This window comes from Neodiprion fabricii, chromosome 4, assembly GCF_021155785.1.
Source record: "Neodiprion fabricii isolate iyNeoFabr1 chromosome 4, iyNeoFabr1.1, whole genome shotgun sequence".
Taxonomy (NCBI): Eukaryota; Metazoa; Arthropoda; class Insecta; order Hymenoptera; family Diprionidae; genus Neodiprion; species Neodiprion fabricii.
Genome location: NC_060242.1, coordinates 21,441,655 through 21,462,837, shown reverse-complemented (window position 1 = coordinate 21,462,837; position 21,183 = coordinate 21,441,655). Strand labels below are relative to the sequence as shown.

At 32.9% G+C, this 21,183-nt stretch overlaps 1 protein-coding gene across 15 annotated transcripts in view; it reads left to right on the top strand.

The window, feature by feature from the left end:
* Positions 1–21,183, top strand: part of LOC124179453 (troponin I) — a 28,711-nt gene that overhangs the window by 781 nt on the left and 6,747 nt on the right. For 3 of the 15 annotated variants that reach the window (XM_046563813.1, XM_046563818.1, XM_046563826.1), the window contains exons 2-6: positions 2,118–2,164; positions 5,200–5,217; positions 5,684–5,812; positions 5,953–6,076; positions 16,824–16,924. In XM_046563813.1, coding sequence (XP_046419769.1) covers positions 2,150–2,164; positions 5,200–5,217; positions 5,684–5,812; positions 5,953–6,076; positions 16,824–16,924 — 387 coding nt within the window. In that variant the 5' untranslated portion in view covers positions 2,118–2,149. Of the gene's footprint in view, positions 1–2,117; positions 2,165–5,199; positions 5,218–5,683; positions 5,813–5,952; positions 6,077–7,560; positions 7,662–12,642; positions 12,744–16,823; positions 16,925–21,183 lie in introns of all 15 variants that reach the window. The other 12 variants (XM_046563815.1, XM_046563820.1, XM_046563827.1 and 9 more) reach the window with 5 other exon arrangements.

Genomic DNA, 21,183 nt, shown 5'->3' with positions numbered 1-21,183 from the left:
GAACTTATTCGTTTATCGGGTATAATATAATAATTACATTTTATAAAACTTTTATCTTCTTCGTTCAATCAGTTTTTCATACACGTACTTATGTACACATGTTCTATTTATGTATGTATAGATGATGTTTTACAAAGTCTTCTACATCGATTAAAGTTTTGGGGAAAAAATATTTTCATTCATAATATATATTTCATATCACAATGTAAGAAATATTCGTTGTTTTTTTTTTGTTCATTTTTTCCTTCTACGAATCTCTTATACGTGACATATTTGTCATACTTTATTGACTTGTGGAAATTCGAAAGTCCATGCATAACCGAGGCGAACGACAAAAAACCGTGAAGATTAATTGTAAAACAAGTGATTAGAAAAACGGGTCGCTGTGCGTGTAAAATCGTCGCCTCGTGAATATCGGCTTTCGGGAAGCTGCTGGTGCTGCGATAAAATGACTCGGAATGGACCGACGCTGCTTAGATTCTAAACTTAGCCGCGAGCGATCGAATCCAACGCGGATTGTGTTATAGCCGGTGGTTAAAAAAAGAATAGAAATTTGCCGGTGGTTTACAGAAAAAAAAAAAAAAAAAGAACAGGAAAACAACTTCGATTTAGATTGAAAAAATAGATAATCGACTGATATCAATTACTTCAACGTTGTACGATAGCTTTCCTTATTCATTCTTCATCTTACGATTCGAAAATTCGAAAAAAGGGAAACTGTTTCCAAATCCGAGTTTGATTTTTTTTCTTTTTCTTTTCCGAGTTTGTGTTTAAAAAAAAAATCATTTTTATATTTTCCAAAAATTGTTCTCAATATGCGAAATCGGACGTAATCGACGTTTGATACCAAAAATTTTTTCCCCTCTTTTTGGGAGGGCGTAGTCCTCTCCTCTTGACGTACGCGTTCGACGTCGACGATGCCGCGGGTAGCCAAATTTGGCTCGCGTTGCGGCGTCGCGACGCCCGAAGGTGCAAGAAGAGAGGCAGAAGCAGGGCGTCTATTTCCGAACCACCGACACATTACACCGCGACGATCGGCGCGAGTTACGCTTTTAAAGCACCCCCCATGCCTCTATGTGATATGCATACATGCAGACCTATCGTGTACATTTTATAACTTGTGTACACAACCAGGTATGGCTGGAACGAGGTTTTCGTTTTCAGCGTCGACCTTAATTTTATTGCCAAGATAATTGTAACGGAGTCCAGCGATTTAATTTGGTCAATTAATTCGAGCAGGATACGCCGATCAAATGTCACAGCGAACATTGTTAACTCGTGCGCTTTTCTTACACTGTCGTGTGCAGTCTTGATTTTCGTTTTTTAACGATTTTTTCGAGGCATATTGCGTATCAAATAATTGTCAAGTGTGCGAAGCAGGGGCAAAATTTTGTAACAAATCGATCGTCGCTATTTGTTTTGCAGAATTATTCTCACGTTGCGAAAAAAAATGCAAATTTTGAAGCAGAAACAAACTCAGTTTTCGAAGCTTGTCGAAAACATTTCAAAATCGTCCAAACAGTGTTTCTTTATTCAAATAAAAGCAATCTAAGTCGGTATTTTCATTTCGAAGTGAACGGGTTAAATAACGGTTTTCTCTTTATGTTTTCATAGTTTCGTACAGTAAAAATTGTTGCTCTGGTAAATGTCGATATTTTTTTTCTATCCTCGAATCTGAAAAATGACATATCTTTGAATACAAGGGAAAAAAAAAACAGTCCGACGATTTTGTCATATTGGGTCTCCACGTTTGGTTAGCTGGTTGATAAATCCTTTCTCTGCATTCGCCTGGAGAAAAAGTCGAAGAAAATATGAAACATAAACGAAAGCAAAACAATTATCCAGGTTCAAATAATCGTGAGGTTCTTTCATTTTTTGCGATTATCAAACATTTCATCAACCGTACGAAAATTTTTTTTTTCCCAGACTTACTTGCTACTCCATTTTCATTCTTAAACCCAATTACCGAGGTTTTTCTGCACAGGTGTAATCAGGTTTCGACAAATTTTATCACGACCGGTACAGTCCAGAAATGCGGGAATAAAATAGATTGCGTGAAATCCGTTTATTTGTTTATTTTTCCTTTCTCGTCGCCAAATTGTGGTTTCATTTTTCAGGTAGACGTTAATTAACACCAACAAATATCATCATGGCTGACGATGAGGTTAGGTAAGTATCGTTGGACAGTCCGACCGACAATGTACCAAAATTTTATCATCACCTCTCATCGATCGATCGAGATCTCTAATTACATGCTCTTTCTGTTACATGTGCGTTACGCATTCCACAATGCGTCTCTGATTGAAACGCCGATCCGCCACTCCGTGATTCTTCATCCGACGTTGGGACGCGAATTTTCATTTTTCCTCGTCGTTTTTTTACTCGATTTTTGCCATTTTTTTCATTACTTGCAATCGACTTCATACCCTTCCGCGCCTTTAATTCGACTCGAGCAGTATACTTCCGCTATATGAAAGGTAAATGCTTTGTAACCCCGAGTGTGTCGTCCCCCCCCCCCCAACCGACCCCAATTGATAACGGTTTTGTTACTATTAGAAGTTATCGTAGTACTCCCGAAAACATTCACGTATATAATTACATTCGCATTGTTACACATATATGTGGAAAATTGGAACCGAATTTTTTACCCAGCGTCGAAATTTTATAATACCAAAAAAAAAAAAGAAAAGATGCACACGTCGCGTGAACTGGAAGAAAATCTATCAAATCGTTGAACATGCTTTGTTCAATTTTCGATAAGGGGTTAAAAATTTGGCTACCATAATTTTGATCCGATTTTCGTTTTGTTTAAAAACTTTTTCTCTCCACCTCTTCACATATATAATGTATTTCTTATTTATTTATATCCATTTCCCTTTTCGTCTTTCACAATATCGTCTCTACTTTCTATTTTTTCTTCTCCTTCTTTCATTTAGTCTGACTTTTAATCATTTATACTATCAACCATTACGTTTGTTTTTCTACATGAAATTTACTTTGTCTATAAATCGCGTTTTATTTTCCCATATTTTTAGCTGAGATTTGCTGTACAACAATTTTACATTGAACGACGTATTGTTATTTTTATTCGCTCTCTTTTTACAAACTTTTTTACGTAACTTTGATCTGAAAAATTAAGTACTTTAGTTACTATTTCAATATTGATAAATATCTTAGTCGTTCTGTATTTCAATTATTCTTATTTTCCGTTTTATTCTTGTTTTTTACGTATCAACGCATACATTTCTTCACCCTCCTTTATACAATTTCTTATTACACCTCTGTTTCTACTATACATTTTTAATTTCAGTATGATTTATCACACGTCCAACGCACCACACTCCGTATATACCTATGTAAACAATGTACATACATTCCACTGCCAACAACTACCATGGTTTCTTTTACCGTTTTATTTTATCTTCACAACGTTTTCTTTTTCTTCTTCTTCTTCTTCTTCTTTAATTTTTTTTTTTCTTCATTTCCGCACTCTTGATTTCTTCACTATCACAATAATCACTCACTCACCCGTTTTTCTTTCACCCCCAATTGTTTTCCTTTAAATAAATTACCTTCTTCCATCCTTCGCATATGTATCATATACAGCTCTCTGAAACTCAACGAATGTGAAATGCCAAAAACCAACCCAAAAAGTTTTATGAAAAATGTAATTCACCGTAGAGATTGTGTGATTTTGGTAAATAAAAATGACAATAAACCTCAGACGTGTTTACTAAAAAAAAAAAAAAAAAATACAACAACAACAAGAACAACTACAAGAACACAGTGGCGAGTATCGCACGGTAAAACACAAACACATACACGCACACAAGCTCACTCACACACGTATATATACTTTACATGTATATATTTATTTATTTTACATATATATATATGTGTAAAATAAACGTATATATGTATACACTAGGGTGTTTCAAAAAAAAATATATTTTTTCTTCCAAACAGGTTTCTGCTCCTTTTTTGATTTTTATAACTAGCTAACTATTCGACGTACAGAAAATTCGCAGACACTTTTTTGTAGAGAATTGAATGCTCTTTAAAAAAGGTCTGTTATAATTGTACGATAAATCTACGCTTTCAAAAGTTATTCAAGGGCCTTGAATAACATTTAATCTTAAAGAACTTTTGAGTGAATTTATCAGAAAATAGTCACAGACCTGTTTTGAAAAGCGTTCAATTCTTTACAAAAATATGTCTGTGAATTTTCGTTACGACGCATTGTTAGCTAGTTATCGAAATCAAACTGAGCAAATATCATTTTTTCCATGTTATTCTTATGGAAAATAGAAAAGTACCATGCGCAACCTCCTAATGTTAATATTAAGAGTTCAAATTTTAACGGGCGTATTTTTACAGCTAAATGCAACTTTTCAACTTGTTTGGAGGAAATTTTATTTTTTTCTGCAACACCCTAATATACACAAACCGCATGCTAAGTGTCGTTTTAGAATCCCGCTTTTAACGTTACTTTCTGCCAATCGATCTTTCGTCGCATGAATGTGTTATTAATTGTAAGCATAATTCTTAGATCTTTTATTACAACGTTTCCGAAATTTCCAAAATTGTTGTTTGAAAGAATAATTGTTGTTAAAGATTTTGCTATAGGCTTCGAAATCAGATCTTTAAAATCGTGCGTAACGTAAAAGCAGCAAAGAATGGATACGTAAGAATGATATCAAAATAGCAAGCTTAATCCTGTTTCGTGAAACATTTCGAATTTCACAATTGTCTTCTCTGACAACCAATTTTCTATCATAAAAAGTAGCAGTTTTAAAGGGATGAAAAACAATTGGATGTAACGAAAGAGAGAAAATTTTCTTCCTTTCAAAACTAAACAGAGAATATTGAACGGAGATAAAATCTTTTTGATAAATTTCTTGATGTGCATACTTAATGTTTGCTGGAAAAAAAATACCATCTGCTATCTCTGCAGCATATAATTGCATAATATATCGTTTGATCGCGCATTTATATAATTATGTATATATGTATATCAAAGCTTTTTTCGCATAGTGAAAAAGTCGAAGAATTCGAAACCAACGTTTATTTCATGTCATTATCAATTTACCTGCAGTGCGTTTCAAGAATAGCGTTTCGAGTTTTTCGATTTATCCACAATCAACGCCCGCCTCGACACACCGACCAATTCTAACGATATTTTTTCTCTCTCTTTTACAGCGGAAGCGCATCGAGGATGTACGTAAGAGACAGGGAGCATCGTTTGAAAAAAAAAAAAAAAATCAAATATCAAAGCGAAAAGAGAAATCAAAAACTCGTCGACTATAGCTCAAATTTTGAGAACAAGATCGAGTCTGTCGGGAATATATTTTTTTTTTATCGATTTTTCTTATTTTTGGTTTTTAAAAAATCCGGAATCGCTTGAAATCGAAAATAATAGACGGTTGTTTATTTTGTTTTTTTTTTTTTCTTTTGCTCAGGTTTCAGAAGCGTGCAAATAATTTTCGTTTTCCGGAAGTAAATTTCAGATTCTCGATTTTGAGATAAAAAAGAGGAAAAGAAAAAAAAAAAAAACGTTCGCATCTGTAACGCGAAGTTGTTTTGTTTTTTTTTTTCCTCTTCTTCTTCTTTTATTCCCGTGGGAAGTTTTCTGAGAGTAGCTGGTTTTTTTTCACGTTTTCTTTCCCGCCCAAAATTAATGCAGGAAAAGAAGAGGAAACAGGCGGAAACCGACAGGAAGAGGGCGGAAGTCCGCGCTCGACTCGAGGAGGCCTCCAAGGCCAAGAAGGCCAAGAAGGGTTTCATGACTCCGGACAGGAAGAAGAAACTCAGGGTAAGCGCGATTTTCGAAACATGAATTGAAAAAACAAATAAAAAAAAAAAAAAAAAAATGCGGTACGGGGGGAGTTTTTTGTCTCCGGTTTTCAACCCGTCTTCGTTATTTATCTTTCTTTTGTTTATTCTCGAATTCAGCTGCTGCTGCGTAAGAAAGCCGCCGAAGAGCTGAAGAAAGAACAGGAAAGGAAGGCCGCTGAGAGGAGGCGCATCATCGAGGAACGTTGCGGAAAGCCGAAAAACGTCGACGACGCGAACGAAGGTATTTATTACATTCGTTCGTTCGTTTATTCGTTTATCCGTCAATTTGCGGGATAAATTTTCATATCCCACTTTCTTGAATTCTTTTATTTCGTTTTTGTTATTCTTCGGATGTTTTCCCCCTTTTCTCATCACTCTCTCTCTCTCTCTCTCTCTCTCTCTACTTGTATTATTTTTTTTACGGGCTTTATCATTCACTGAGAAAGTAAATTACGCCTTGGGAAAAATTGCCGATAAAGAGAAAAACCGATGATGGTTCCGAATCGATTGATTCATCTTAATTTATCTTTAAAACAAAGAGAGGGATAAGGAAGGGAAGGAAATTGATGAATTTCAGAATTTCACCCCTTTATCTACTACTATGCATATAAAAATAAGAGACATCAATTATGTCCGTTATATAAGTAAATAACCGAATCGAAATGAAAATCCGAGACGGTTGAATTAGAAATCGTCTCTTTGACCTGACCAATTTTATTTCTAATTTATTTAGATGTTTTTTTTTTCTTATGGGACACGTCTTTGATATGATGATCATTATGATACAGAGGAAATGTGTTGAAAAATATAGTTTTTAATATATTGTCGTGTATACCTGATATTTTGCTCTGCAGACGACAATGAGCAAAATTTTGTGTGGAAATTATTTCTTTCAGGTTTGTCGATATAATATTCGGTTTGATATGATTAGAAAAAAAAAAATGTGTGTTGAATTTTTTTTTTCTTTTATTTTACTTTCAATCAATGTAGCGTAGAATCGGAGTTGTGGGACGTTTACTTAATTTCGGAAGTACCGTTTCGTGCTTCACGTAAAAAATCCGAACCCCCGAATACGATTTCCCTACGAAAAAAGAAATTAATACGAAAACGGAAATTTGGGTTTTATTCATAGTCGTTGATGAATAACACAAAGATTACAGAGTTGAAAAAACGGAATACTTTTTTTTTTTATATATACATATATATCTCCCTCTCCCTTTTCTTCTTTCGCGTCATATGTAAATTGGACAAATATAGATGTATATTTTTTGTCGTCATCTTCATTCCACTTTTTCAATCACCCAAACGAGGTAACAAAAATTGACGCAAAGAAAAATGTGACCTGACTAAATTTTTTTTTTCTCATTCGTACAAAAAGCAGGTTGAACATTACTTATATGACGCACGCCTTACGCTTCACGTTACACAATCTTATTTCGTAAAACACAAAATTAAAGTAACCAAAAATCTGCCGGAAATAAAGGGAACACGAGGAAAAAGTAAGCTTGCGAAAACGTCACCGAAATACACAACTTTATTTTACAACCTGAACAAAAAACGAGTAACGAAAAATTCGAGAAACCCCCCCCCCCCCCCCCCCCCACCCTCGCCACCCCGAAAAAGAGAAAAAAAAAAAAAAAATTAATCAAAACGAAACGATGATGTACACACACGAATTTCACATCGACAAATGATATACTATTATATGATAATATACACACACAGAAACAGTGAAACGCGTGCTGCGCGAATACCACGATAGGATCAACAAGTTGGAGGATCAGAAATTCGACTTTGAATATATCGTTAAGCGGAAGGACTACGAGGTATTTTTTCAGTTCACTCTCACTCTCACGCTCGCTCGCACTCTCTCTCTCTCTCTCTCTCTTTCTTTCTCTTTCTCTCTTTCTCTTACTTCGTTGTTTTTTTTTTCTTTTTTTTTTCCAATTACTCTCACTCTCGTCGCTGAAAATAAATATATGAATACGAAGGTGACTTTTTTTTTTTTTTTTTATCTGTGCACCCGGCAACTTTTATTTTATTACATTATATATTTATTATATTTTTAATGTTCTTTCGTATTTTTAATATTAATAATAATAATAAACACAACAACAATAATAATCGTAATAATAATAATAACAAAAAATAAATGTCGCTGTACAATGATAATCGATGCAACGGACAACACATTTTATTTTTATTTATACTATTTGAGGCTAGAACGAAAAATTTAAAACACACACAAAATGTTGTTCGACAATTACAAACACGCAAAACAAACACACACACACACACACACACACACACACACACACACGCACACAAACACGAACGATAATTTCAAAATTATGCAACAATCACAACAAAAGAGAAGGAGAAAAAACCAAACAAAACAAAAACATGAAAAGAAAATTTGCTTCGCATTCTTGTCTTAACCATGTTTTCTTTTTTCATTTACAATTATCGTTGGTTAGTTTGATGGTATTTGAAGCTGTGTTTCTATATCTTACTTCAGATGATTTTTGTCCATTTTATTACGTATACATACAGTCGGCGTTGTTATTTTTTTATTTTTTTATTTTAATGTCATAAAATTTTTATTCTCTTACTTTATTTTTATTCGGTTTGTTTCTTGTCGCTATTACTATTGTAGCTGTAAAGTTTGGTTGTTTTCTTTGTATTCTTGTACGAAAAAAATGCTGCTATAATCGTCTTTTCGCACGACGCGTTGTTGCGATGTTACGTGAACGTGAAATCGTTCATAACAATCACTATTTCTTCTTACGTGGCCTCCCTTTCTGTATCTTTCTCTTATCAAACATTTTCCACACGCAGAACAGTCGACATTTAACTTCTGTGCATTTTTTAGTCTTTCTTAATTTTTGGTATATCTTTTTCTGCTCCAGCAATTGCTTAACGATTTGTTATTATTTTTGCTTTTTGCAACAAGTATGGGCAGAGGTTTTTAAACAATTCCGTGAGGATTTTTTTCTCGATGTATAATTTTGATTGACGATCGTTATTGACGAATATCTTTTTTTTACCCTAGACAAATAATTGTTGGATACGTTACTTTTTTTTTCTTTTTTTTTTTTCCAAATCAAATTGCTTGCACTCAAAAATATTTTCCCTATACGCACAAACCCACATGATCCGCGCTTATAAATTATTCATTCGATCACTCATTCATCCCATCATTCATTTACTCATTGCGCTTTATTCAATGTTAATTCTAATTCCTCGCAGTTTCTATTCTCATCCCTAGCTTTTTATCCCTCAAAATATGACGAAAAAATCGTTCGTTAATCTAGACAGGTATGCAGGACTTCCTGTTGCAAGCTCATAAACTTTCTAGTCGCACTCACCGCAAGTTGTTATAGAGATCGCTGATTAGGGTATTTTGCATACAAGGAAAAAAAGAGTTAAACGAACAAAAAGACACTTGAATACGGCATTTGCGAATCTGTTACACGAATAGAATTGCGTGTGTAATTTTGTGGCTCTTTTGTCTTGTACGTTTTTATTTTAGTCTAATCATGTCTCTCAAACGAAAATCTCTATGTACGTGAATTTTGACAGACGATCTGAGGGAGTTTCTGATCGACTATCATAAGAAGATCAGCATCCTTGAAGAGCAGAAATACGATCTTGAATACGAAGTTATCAAGAAGGGTTTCGAGGTTTATATATACATTTATATATATTTATGTGTACCCACACACAGATCAAGTACACGCAAACCCGTATTCGTCGATCCGTAAAGACAAAAGAACATAAAACACAAAATCAAAAATCGGTTGCATTTTTTAGTCGATGGTATCAAAAAATTACAGAACATACAGATAAAAAATAATTAACAGTAAATCAGACGGGCACGAGAGTTAATATTTTTTATCCATTGTCAGAGACATAGAATTTAATTTTTTTCTCGCGGACTTATCGTTCTTGGTATTTTATTTTTCAACACTAAATTTTTTTTGAATCTCGTAAATATCGATGCTCTCATTTGTTCGATTTTTCAACATTTTCTTTCAAACTTACACACATTGTATAAACACGATCATACATATCTATGTGTGGTATTACTTTTATGTTACATCCATGTCTAATATAAGGTATCCGTATTGGTTGTATATTGATTAATCGATTACCTGATATTTACAATTATTATCTGCACGTGTAATGCAAGTGTAAGTGCATTTTGCACCTTCATTTTCCTTCGTTCACGTCGTTTTATTCTCACATATATCCGCAATCGTATATGTTTTTCTTCGTCAACGATATGAAAAACAATCAGCACGTGACATACGAAGAGAAAGAAAAACCCGAAAACTCTTTTCAGCGTTCGGCCTCACCTTTCGTTTTTACCATCGGTCTCTATATTATCAAGTCATCGGCGGTCTTTCCACCTTGCATCCCCCGCCTCACCCCTTTCTTATTTCATGTTACGTTTTTTTATTTTCCATTTTGTCATTCATTCACGTCCGCAAACACGGAAGCTATAATTATACACTCGCACATCATCCATAGTTTTATACCCCTGTACACCCCCGTGAGCTTTTGTGCTTTGCTTTATTTATAAATACATACATATACTTATGTATACATGATATAAAATGTTTTATACGTACGTATATGTGTGTACAGACACTCATCGTTACATAATATATACCCCGTATATATATATAATATACTTTTAACCTCATGCATACAAACCTTTCGATCTTACATACGACGTTTGCGAATTGAAGAAACAATTCGAAATATAATCACGTTATGGGGATTTTTCTTTTCGTTATTTTATTTCTACAGAGAGTTATGTACACACATTAATTTATTATTCTACCGATCATTCGTTCGTCATATAGTATAAATATAGGTATATTATTTACCTATTATACATGTTACAATATGACATTTCGATGGAACCTAATAAAATTTACTCAACCTTGGAGAGGGTGGTTCTGAAAGAGCCAACTTCGGCGTAACAATTATAATCCAAGAAACTCTACGGATTCCGATGATGAAACAATTATCTTCTATGCTTATATATATATATATATATAAGAATTAACTGTTTTATCATCGAGGTCCGTAGAGTTACTTGGATTATAATCGTTACGCCAAAGTCGGGTCTTTTATAATCAACGTCCCTAGAGTTGAGTGAATTTTTATTGGAGGCCATAGATTTTATACGTATGCACCGTGGAAAACAAGTTTAATTTATGAACTAATCGATTAAAAACACGATGGAAATAAATTCGTCGATTGTGGACAGTTAAATAAATTGTTGTTGATTATGAAAAAAAAATTATCAATTACGAGGTGAGATGAGTCTTGACATTGAAAGGAGAAGGAACGAACCAAAGAACAACAGAACCAAGAGCAGAAAAAGAGACACACTATAATCTTAATGCGATTATCAAATTTTTCTCGCCGGCAATGGTCGTAATGATCCGTGAAACGATTTTCAGCCCTTTCCCGTTTAGCCCCCGATTTGTCCCATTTTACGCAACGAATCGACGACGATATGAGTAGAAAAAAACAAAAAAACAGGGACAAAAAGCGAGAGACCAAAAACAAAAAAATTGCGAATTTATTGTTACGTCTTCTGTATTCAATAATACGGGTAACTAACAATTGAATGAATAACTTTTTTTTCTCTCCAATCTATTTATGTAAGGTATGAACAAACATTTTCATCATACTCTGTATGTATAAGATTAATCGTTAAAATTTTAACAATTTTCCGTCCCGACATTATTGTTGTAAATCTCGTTTATTTACGTTAAGTTTCCACAATTTATCTAATCACTCTCATTATTTACTTATCGTTTATGTTCTCCTCTCTGAGATTTCCTTTGGTTTAGACATTGCGTGTCATCCTTATTAGTATTATATGCAGAGTGAATTTTTAACGATTGCACGGACCGTCGTCTGCTAACATTCATTGCGCACGCGCTACAATTGGAGAGTTTAGCGCATGCGCGGTTGATTTTCAAGTTTCTCAAGATTATCCCGGTATAACCTCAAAAAATTTCACAGTTCGCAGTTGAACACAACTGGCACCGGCAGTTTCCGAGATTCTTGAGGTTACATACATCGCGGCGACCTGTCAATTAAATTTATAATGGTTTGTTGCCCCGACGAACAACTGCTCTCGAATCGTAGCGCATCCGCATTAAATTGTAGCAGCCGACGGTCCGTGCAGTCGTAAGGAGTTCACTCCGTATATTAGAAAATCGTAGGATATACTTGGACAATAACAGTTTTCTCAAACCGTACATACCGCAATATATTCCCAGATTTTCGTTCACCAATTTTGTTTTCACATTATCTTATTTCATTTACCAATTTTAATTTTCCCTTCTTGGTTGAGTTCCTTTGATTTTTCTTTTCTTTTCATCTCTACATTAAGTTTTTCCGCACCGCAAGAATCACTTTTAATTTACAATTGTTATTTTTTTTAATTCACACACACACACACACGCACACGCAAGTATATCACTTGAATTTATACCTTGAATTCGTCGTTGATGTGTTATGATTAATTTTGTCACGTGATTATGCAAGTGCAAGATATTACGAAAAGACTCGGGAGAAATTATTTTACACAATTAGTCGTATGTGGGTGTGTTTGTGTACTTATTTTGTTTCTCTATACTTTTTCTTTTTATTTTATTCGATGTAGTTTTTCCCTAATTTTTAATTTTTTTTTTTTTGGCCAACCGCCACCCCCCACCTCTCGTCAACCCAAAAATTTATTTCCGGTTCCCTCCGTTTTGTGATTTGTTATTTTTTTAGCCGAGCTCCAGACGATTTGCGCGGCTTACTGGCAAAGACTTTACGGTCTTGAGGGAGATAAGTTTGACCTCGAGTGGAAAATTAAATTGAAATCTTTCGAGGTAATCTTGACAGCTGCGCATATACATGTGTATATATATATATATATATATATGCATGTATGTACATATTTATAAAGTTTTAATTACATACTATATGTATATATATATGCATATATATGTATATATACATACATACATACTACAACGTTTTACTGCCAATTGATTTTCATTTTCATTATTATTATTATCATTATTAAACTATCATTATTTTCATGCCTTGCGAGCATTTTGCACCCCATTATTTATATTATAATTATTATTTCGTTATTTCATCTTTTTTTTCTTCAAATTATACAATATACCCGCGCACGTTTGGCACGGCGGCAATTTTTGATTTTTCATTTCCTGTTAGTCTTCTATTTTCATGATATTTGAAACATTGTAGATATCACGTATATAATTATTTTTAACGATGGATGCAACGTGAAGGATTTGTGCACGTGTTACTCGTTACGCGTGGTATACATGTATACGTATACTATATATGGAGGATTCCACGGCAATTCAACCAACGTCGGACGCTCGCCATTTTTGATGTCGTTGAAAATTTCTTACAAGTTTATCCCAATTTCAAAAGAGTACCCTGAATTTTTTCAGATTTCTCTCAGTAAATTTGTTTTACTTATGATTTCTGAAAACCAACATATCTTTGGACGTAGTTTAAAAATTTTAAATAATTCTCAAAAATCTTGCGTCAGGCATAAAAATTTTGAAGCCTAGACCCAGAGTGATCCGGTGTTCCGTTCTTGTTTTTTTTTCGGAAGAAAAGTTTTTTAAAAATTAGAAAGTTGAGTCAGCTTACTACGGGCGCATGCTCAAACATTTTCATATATAACACCGAATATTTGAGAATTTGTTCAAATTTTTCCAAGCTAATTATTTATTTGCAATTTTTTTTTCTTGAAAAAAAAATCTCTAGTAAAATTTAAAAACAATTCTTACAAATTTTGGCGCATGTCTTCTTAAATGTTCGAGTAGCGAACAAAAAAATACAGCTTGTTGCTTCTGATTTTTTTGAATTTGTTCCTTCCAAAAGCTCAAAAAACATAGAACTGAATGCCGACCCATTCTGGGTTTGGGCGTAAAATTTTTTTTATCCCACACAAGACTATTGAGAATTTTTTCAGATTTTCTAAATTACGTCCAAGAACACGTTGGTTTTCAAAAATCATATTTACAACAAGTTTGCTCAAAAAACTTAGAAAAAATTCAGGGTTCTATTTTGGAGTTGGAACAATTGTATAAAATTTTTTGAACTCAATCAAAAATGGTGAGGGTCCGACGTTGGTCGAGTTGGCGTGGAATACCCCATACATGTATATATTATATATATACGTTTTTGTTATGATTGATTTTTTTTCTCGCGTATATATATAATTATAAATACTTCAATACTATCTGTTAAATATACATAGAGTATATACACGGGATTAATAGTGCCGAATACTCCGACCGTTTCGGTGTGACGTAATTTCCGTGCCTTTTCTTCTTCTAATTCTTGTTCTTATTCTAATTCTTCTTCTTCTATTGCTCATTCTTCTGTTTTCATCAATCCCGAGTCGAACAACATAGATATCTGTGATTTCGACTATGCGACTCGGTGTAATTATCCCATCGAAAAAATCAAACCGAAAACAAAGAGAAAAAACGCACTCTGAAGACATATACATTTATAGAACATATCTATACACGCTTTTTTACATTTCGCTGCTATTCAATATAAAAATTCTTATCAAATTATTTCAATATTATCAAAGAGAAATTACGACTTATTAATTTTTAACTTATCGACCTTTTTATGTATTATATACCCACATACATACACATTAGGGTGGTTTTTTGTCTAACTTGTTTTTTTTTTCTTCTTCTTACGTACCTTCGAAAAAGTTAGTTTTGAGCCTCAAACGAAGCCTCGTGAAACCGGAACACGGTGGCTTAATTCTAAAAGGTGACGCATCCGATTTGAATTTTTCCCATTTGATTGACCCTTAATAGTCACACCTCCAAATTGTGAAGTAAAAGTCATTGGGGGTGTAACCAACCCCGCTCACTTTGGAGAGTGAGAAATAATAGAAAAATTGAAAAAAGAAAAAAAAAATACTGCAATGTATTTTCAAGCCTCGTGTGTAAGACCATGCCGAATATCTTCAAGTTGTGCAATTATTAACATAAAAAAAAAATGTTGAAATAAAAAGATTCAGAAAAAAGAACTCTTCACAAAAAATCATGCAGAGATTTGAATTTTAAATTAAAAAAAAAAGGAAAAAATCGTTTCATAAACCTGAAATAGCATACTTTCAGGTGGGAACGATTAAATTAGCGACCGTTGCAAAAACCATATTTATTTGAACCCCAGATTTTCGAGCAGTCTTGCTCGAGCGGCTGCCCCAATCTACAGATGGTGATACATGTCCCATTTTCTCAAAATTCCTGGAAGGTATCGCACGTCGAAAAACGGCTGGGGTTAATTTAACCCCGTGTGACTATTAAGGGTTGAACAGGATGAGGGCTATGCAAACACTCTAATCGGGATATCTCGGAAACTATGCAAGTTACGGAGCCGTTTTTTTTTCATTTTGTAGGTAATAAAATTTTCTATAAAAAAGGCCCATACAACTATACAGCTAAATATTCATTTTGTATTCGATACGAACGTTCAAAGTTAAGTTCATCGAATAAATGAATGAAGATGCTTACCGTTCGGCAAAAAGGCGATTTTGGTGGTGAAAGGGCGTATAACTTTTTTATAGAAAATTTTATTAACCACAAAATGAAAAAAAAAAAAAAAACGGCTATATATATATAGACACATAAATATCTACATCTATTTTGCATGAGTGTTATTTTGATATGTTGCATACATATAATAATAATAATAATAATATGAATTATAAGTTAACTTAGCGCGAAGACAGAAAACACGAAGGCACACATTTAAAACAGAAAAAAAGGGAAAATATTCAATATTGAGCTATACACGTACATACAAATGTACATTATTGTTTTTTTTTTTTTTTTTTTTTTTACACCGAAATTACGTCACAGGTAAAGCGTCGGTGGATCGTGCGCGGCACGTTTAAAACACTTCAGAGAAGTACTCGAAACGATAAATTGTAGCAATTTGTTGTTTAATTTAATATCGGATCAAGAATTTGATTTCAAATCACGAATAATAATTCCTCGCTATACACTTGTATCAATGTATCCATAAAAATATTGTTTAAGTAACGATAGTATTTTAAAGGTGCTCGCTCGCTCTCTCGGTTGTAAAAAACTAAAAAACAAAAAAAAAAAATCTTTTACAAAATAATAATCAAAAATCGGAAAATTAATGGACCGCAGTAAAAAGTGAAATAGAAAAAAGAAAAAATCAAAAATCCAGCACAGGAACGACTAAGATTTTTTCCTACGAAGCAATTTTTTTCATCTCGAGCTCGCAACTAGTCATATATACATATATACATCATGTTTGTACGTATTACAATATATAATAAGCATTAATTTAAACAATGCGCATTATATAACATATACGAATACAAACCGGATCCCTCCCGTTTTTTGCCCTCCATTTCCTCCCTTGTGAAGAGAAAAAGAAAAAAAAATTATATCTGAAACCACAAAATCCCTCCCAACAAAAAAAACCAACATGTACGTGCACTAATATTTTCTTCACCTTTTTTTTTTTTTTTTTCTACTCCAAGTTTGAGAGTACCTACAGTATATGTATTTTTAATACGTGCGATTTAATCGACACACGCAATTATTACCCTGAAGTAAAATAATTTGTAACATCGTCCGATAAAAATAAGAGATTTCAGAGCAGGTCGTTTGTAGTTTATATTTATACAGCGACGCAAATAATTACTTTGTCGACAATATGCGGCTGCATATTGTTTACACATATTATATACGGTATAATTATTAATTGTATAATATTTAAAATGCAAATTATACATTATTCGCTTTTTCCTCATCGTATTCTTCTGTCATTGTTAATTTTAATATTTTTCAATGCAATTGAAACAAAAAGAAAAGGAAAATAATTGAAAAATAAAAAAATTGATCATTGGGTTCTTGTAGCCGAGTTGAAGAAGATTATCCGACAGTATTACGACCGCGTCTACATTTGTGAGGGTCAGAAGTGGGATTTGGAGCGCGAAGTCAGAAAGAGGGACTACGAGGTATAACATACATGCCTAATTCCCGAAAAAGAAGTTTCAGAAAAAAAAAAAAAATAAAAAACAAACAAAAAAAAACCACGGTTTATCTAAATTATGATATTCCAATTTTACAAATCTATATATACATACATGTATGCAGATGTTACACGATATACAAAGTAGTAAAAAAAGGAAACGCAAGTAAATTTCTTATTTTTTTTTCTTTGATTCACTCTTTCTTCTAAATCGTTCAATTTTTCGATCTCGCATTCATGCGACGATAGGAGTAATACGAAATTTACAAAATAGTATTCCATAAGAATATGTATGAATAAATTCTCGACTATTTTTTTCTGACCGTCTCCCTAAAATTCGAGTATATTTCCAAATATGCGAAATGAAAATAAAATGATTTTGTCTCATGTTTTTGTACAAACGTACCCGACTTGCGTTCCTTTTTTCATGTCGAGTCATCGATGAATGCATTACTATACATTATATGTATATATACATACATACACATGTATATAATACACCTTCCTTGCACACAATCTATTTTCTAAGTATGTACATACATACAATACCTATATGTACATACATACAATATTGTATATTGCCACGATTTTTCTTTTTCCCTAAGCATTTCCGATACGTTATACCGCGATGAAAAAAAAAAAGATAAATTTTTTTTGGTAGTCGGTTTTTTTTTTCTTCTTCTTTTACTCTCGTTGTGTCTTACTGATTTTTATTCTGAAATATTGCTGTATCTTGAAATTTTACTAAACGATTGATTAATCCAATTACTTGTAAACTTGGTCAGTCCTGTCTGTATTTTCCGGAAAACTTATGCACATTATCGCATGCACAACGGTGATAATCCGAATTTGTAATAGAATCGAAACGAGACTCTTATTATTATTAATAAATCATTTTTCATCGCTAGCAATTTTATAATCATTTCACTGTGCAGTGAAGTGTGATTTTTCCTCACACTTCTCAACGACTGCAGATAATGAGAAAAGAAAATCAATGATAATGTTCTTGTGTTCGTTTTTTTTTTTTTTTTTTTTTAATATATTTTTTCCGTCACGTTTTTGCTAAAATATGAAGTGCCGTAATTTTTCGTTAGGTTTGACGTTTTTTCATTCGGTTTCTACTTCGTCGTCGTCCAATTTTCATATTATAATAATCTCACGCAATTGATAGATCAGGGGCAAATTTTTTCTCAGCTTTTTACTAACTCGATATCGCAAATCTGACAGTTTATACAATAGTTTACTTCACGTACGTTCATATTCGTATCATTATTTTTCTTATCACGTCAGTTTAATATGAAGGGGAAAAAATAATAGTAGCAGAACGATTATCCTACTGCTTATTCGTTCGTTTGATCTGATTTTTTTTTTTTTCTTTTTTCAAATATCGCATTCTCATTTCCAGTTTATCCTTTATTTTTTTAATACTCACGTTTTTCACTCAAGTTGTTGCTGCGCTGCAGGGCTGGGCAAGCTTATGAGATATCGTCGGTCGATTTTCAAATTTGTAGAAAAAAAAAGAAAAAACAACAACAACAACAAAGTACGATGTAAATAATGATTTACCAATCTTCTTTGAGAAAAAAGAAATGAAAATTTGTTGCCATTCACGATGCGGTGTTCTCGACGAATTTCTGATAAAATCTGACTACGATTGAATACAGAAGATTCTCAAAACGTTGTAGATTGAAAAAAAGTAAAGCAAAAAAAAAAAAATAAATGAAAATAAAAAAATTCACGTCATACGCAAAAATGAAAGTGAGTAAGAAATCTGAAATTCGTCGGTTCCGCTTGAATGGAGCAGAAATTCGATTATGTTCGGTGTTGTTTTGAACCAAGAACGTAATAATGTAAAACGAGAAAAAAACCAAAGAAAAATAGCAATTTAAAAAAAGAACCGATCCCTTTCCCTGGAAAAAAAGAAAAAAAAAACGTGGCCAAAATTTGCCTCGCTGTTTATTTGTAATAATTTTTTTTTAATTTTTTTTTTTTCTTCTTACCCTCTCACATCGTCATTTCTTTATTCTATGTTTATATAATGCAAATGGTGTGTGCGTGCGCAGGTGCAAAATTGTCAATTTATATTCACCCCGTATTATTATAGTACACAAACGTGATTAAATAATCCAATCGTTTTTTTCCTCCCCATTCTCGACTGATTTATCCACTCGCTTAATTTTTATACTTTTGTATCTTCATCTTTTCTTATTTCATTCGTTATTCCCCTCTCTGTTATTATTATCATATGTTTTATGCATCTGGTTATTACCAATATATACGATTTAGAAAACGAACATTAATAGTAATAATAATTATTATTTCTATCATTAGAACGGCGTAATAACAAAATTGCATGGCTCTCGTCAAACGGTATTAAGTTTTGTAAAAAGTTTATGAGAAAGTAGTTAGTTTCGAGAGTTGGAAAAGAAAGGAAATATCTTTGAAATATTTTCAAACCAATTTCGAATTACTTATTTTCAATTCCCGCATGTTGGTGTGAAATTTAAATTTTTCCGACAATTTTTTTTTCAATCCAATAATTAGAATATTTTCGATTACTCGCTCGAAAAAAATTTAATAATCTTGTTTTTTGCCCCGTTTCATGGCAAACATATTATTGATGATAATAATAACAATGAGTTAAATTAATCAAAAAGAAAAGTATGGCACTTCATATTTCTCTATTTATTATAAATTTTCTTATTTAAAACCGGAAACTGTGTATAATTATATACCGTTCTATCTATCTGTCTATCTGTTTATACACATATACATATATATTGTATGTATGCATGTTATCATATATCATGTAATACTCGACGAGTGCTTAAATCATTAATCGTAATTCTGTATCACACATATATGTATAGATATACACGTATCATAAAGTTATAGGAGGGGGAATGCGAAAGTATCGGGTGATATTTTGAGAAGAAAGTAATTCAATTATCAGGAATTCGTGACAAAATGCGAGTACGAATGGAAAATATAAAACAAAAAAAAAAAAAAAAAAAAAAAATACGAATCAATCGTGCAATTAAGACCCTCACAAAGTGGATGAGCGGATTGTATTGAACAAATTTTCATTACCATCGTATGACGATGATTGTGTTGGATAAATTATCGTATACGAATAAATTTTTTTTTTTTATTTCTACATTCTGATAAAACCGAAAAACGTTATCCCGAATCTCGGTCATTTAATTATCAAGTAAATGTAAAGTGCCATGCTGCGAAATTCTCTTATTTTCTACATACATACACATATAATATATCGTATGTATCTCAGACTGCAAAAGTTATCTAATATCATAAAACATTCCCATTCATTTCCCCGAATTCGTTCCTCCGTTCAAATCTCGATGGATATAAATTTGCCTGTGACTAAAAAAAAAAAAAAAAACAAAAAACAAAAAACAAAACCTGGAACAGAAAAAAAAAAAAAAAAATATCACACGAAACGAATGTATCAAAAAATCTGTACAGATATAATATACAATACATGCATATAGAATAGTAGAGCTTTTAAAACGAATGAAAGATAAACTGCAATAAACGATGCATATTTTTTAGTTTAATCTTGCCTGACAGAAAGTAGTTGCTAAAAAAAAAAAAAAGGAAAAAAAAGAAAAAAGCGAAAATTCGATTTTGCACCGCGCGCCCACGCACCGTTGTAAATGTGTGTTATCTGGTGTTTAACTGTATTACAATAAACATGTCTTGGCGTTTATGCACAACGAGACTCGATTCCCAAACTCGCTTTCGCCTAGGAATAATGATTGTGTACCAATAATCAGTATAGAATTTGCGGAATTAAATTTTGACGGATGGAAATATTTGCATTGCGAAAGAATGAAAATGGACAGAAATCGGGTTTGCGAGTCGAGATTAATATGGTACATGATGATTGTAGTAGTATATAGATATTATTAATTATCGGATGAGGTGGAGAAGCTGATCAGGACCAGTTGGCCATCTCGCGACGCGTTGCAGGATCGGGCAAATCCACCTGCAGCAATTTTCTCCCTCCAATTGTTGATTTCCGTCACCTTTTTTTCGTCAACAATGTGTTCCACTTTTTTACTCCACACGATTCGCAATTTTTACGCAACTTTTTCACTGTTTACCCTGATCGATATTTGGGTAAAAAGTATGAGCAACCAAGTCTCAGCGTACGACAGATTTTCTAACAATTTTTTTTACACGAGGCAGGAAAAAAATTTTATGAAACAGGAAGAGAAAAAG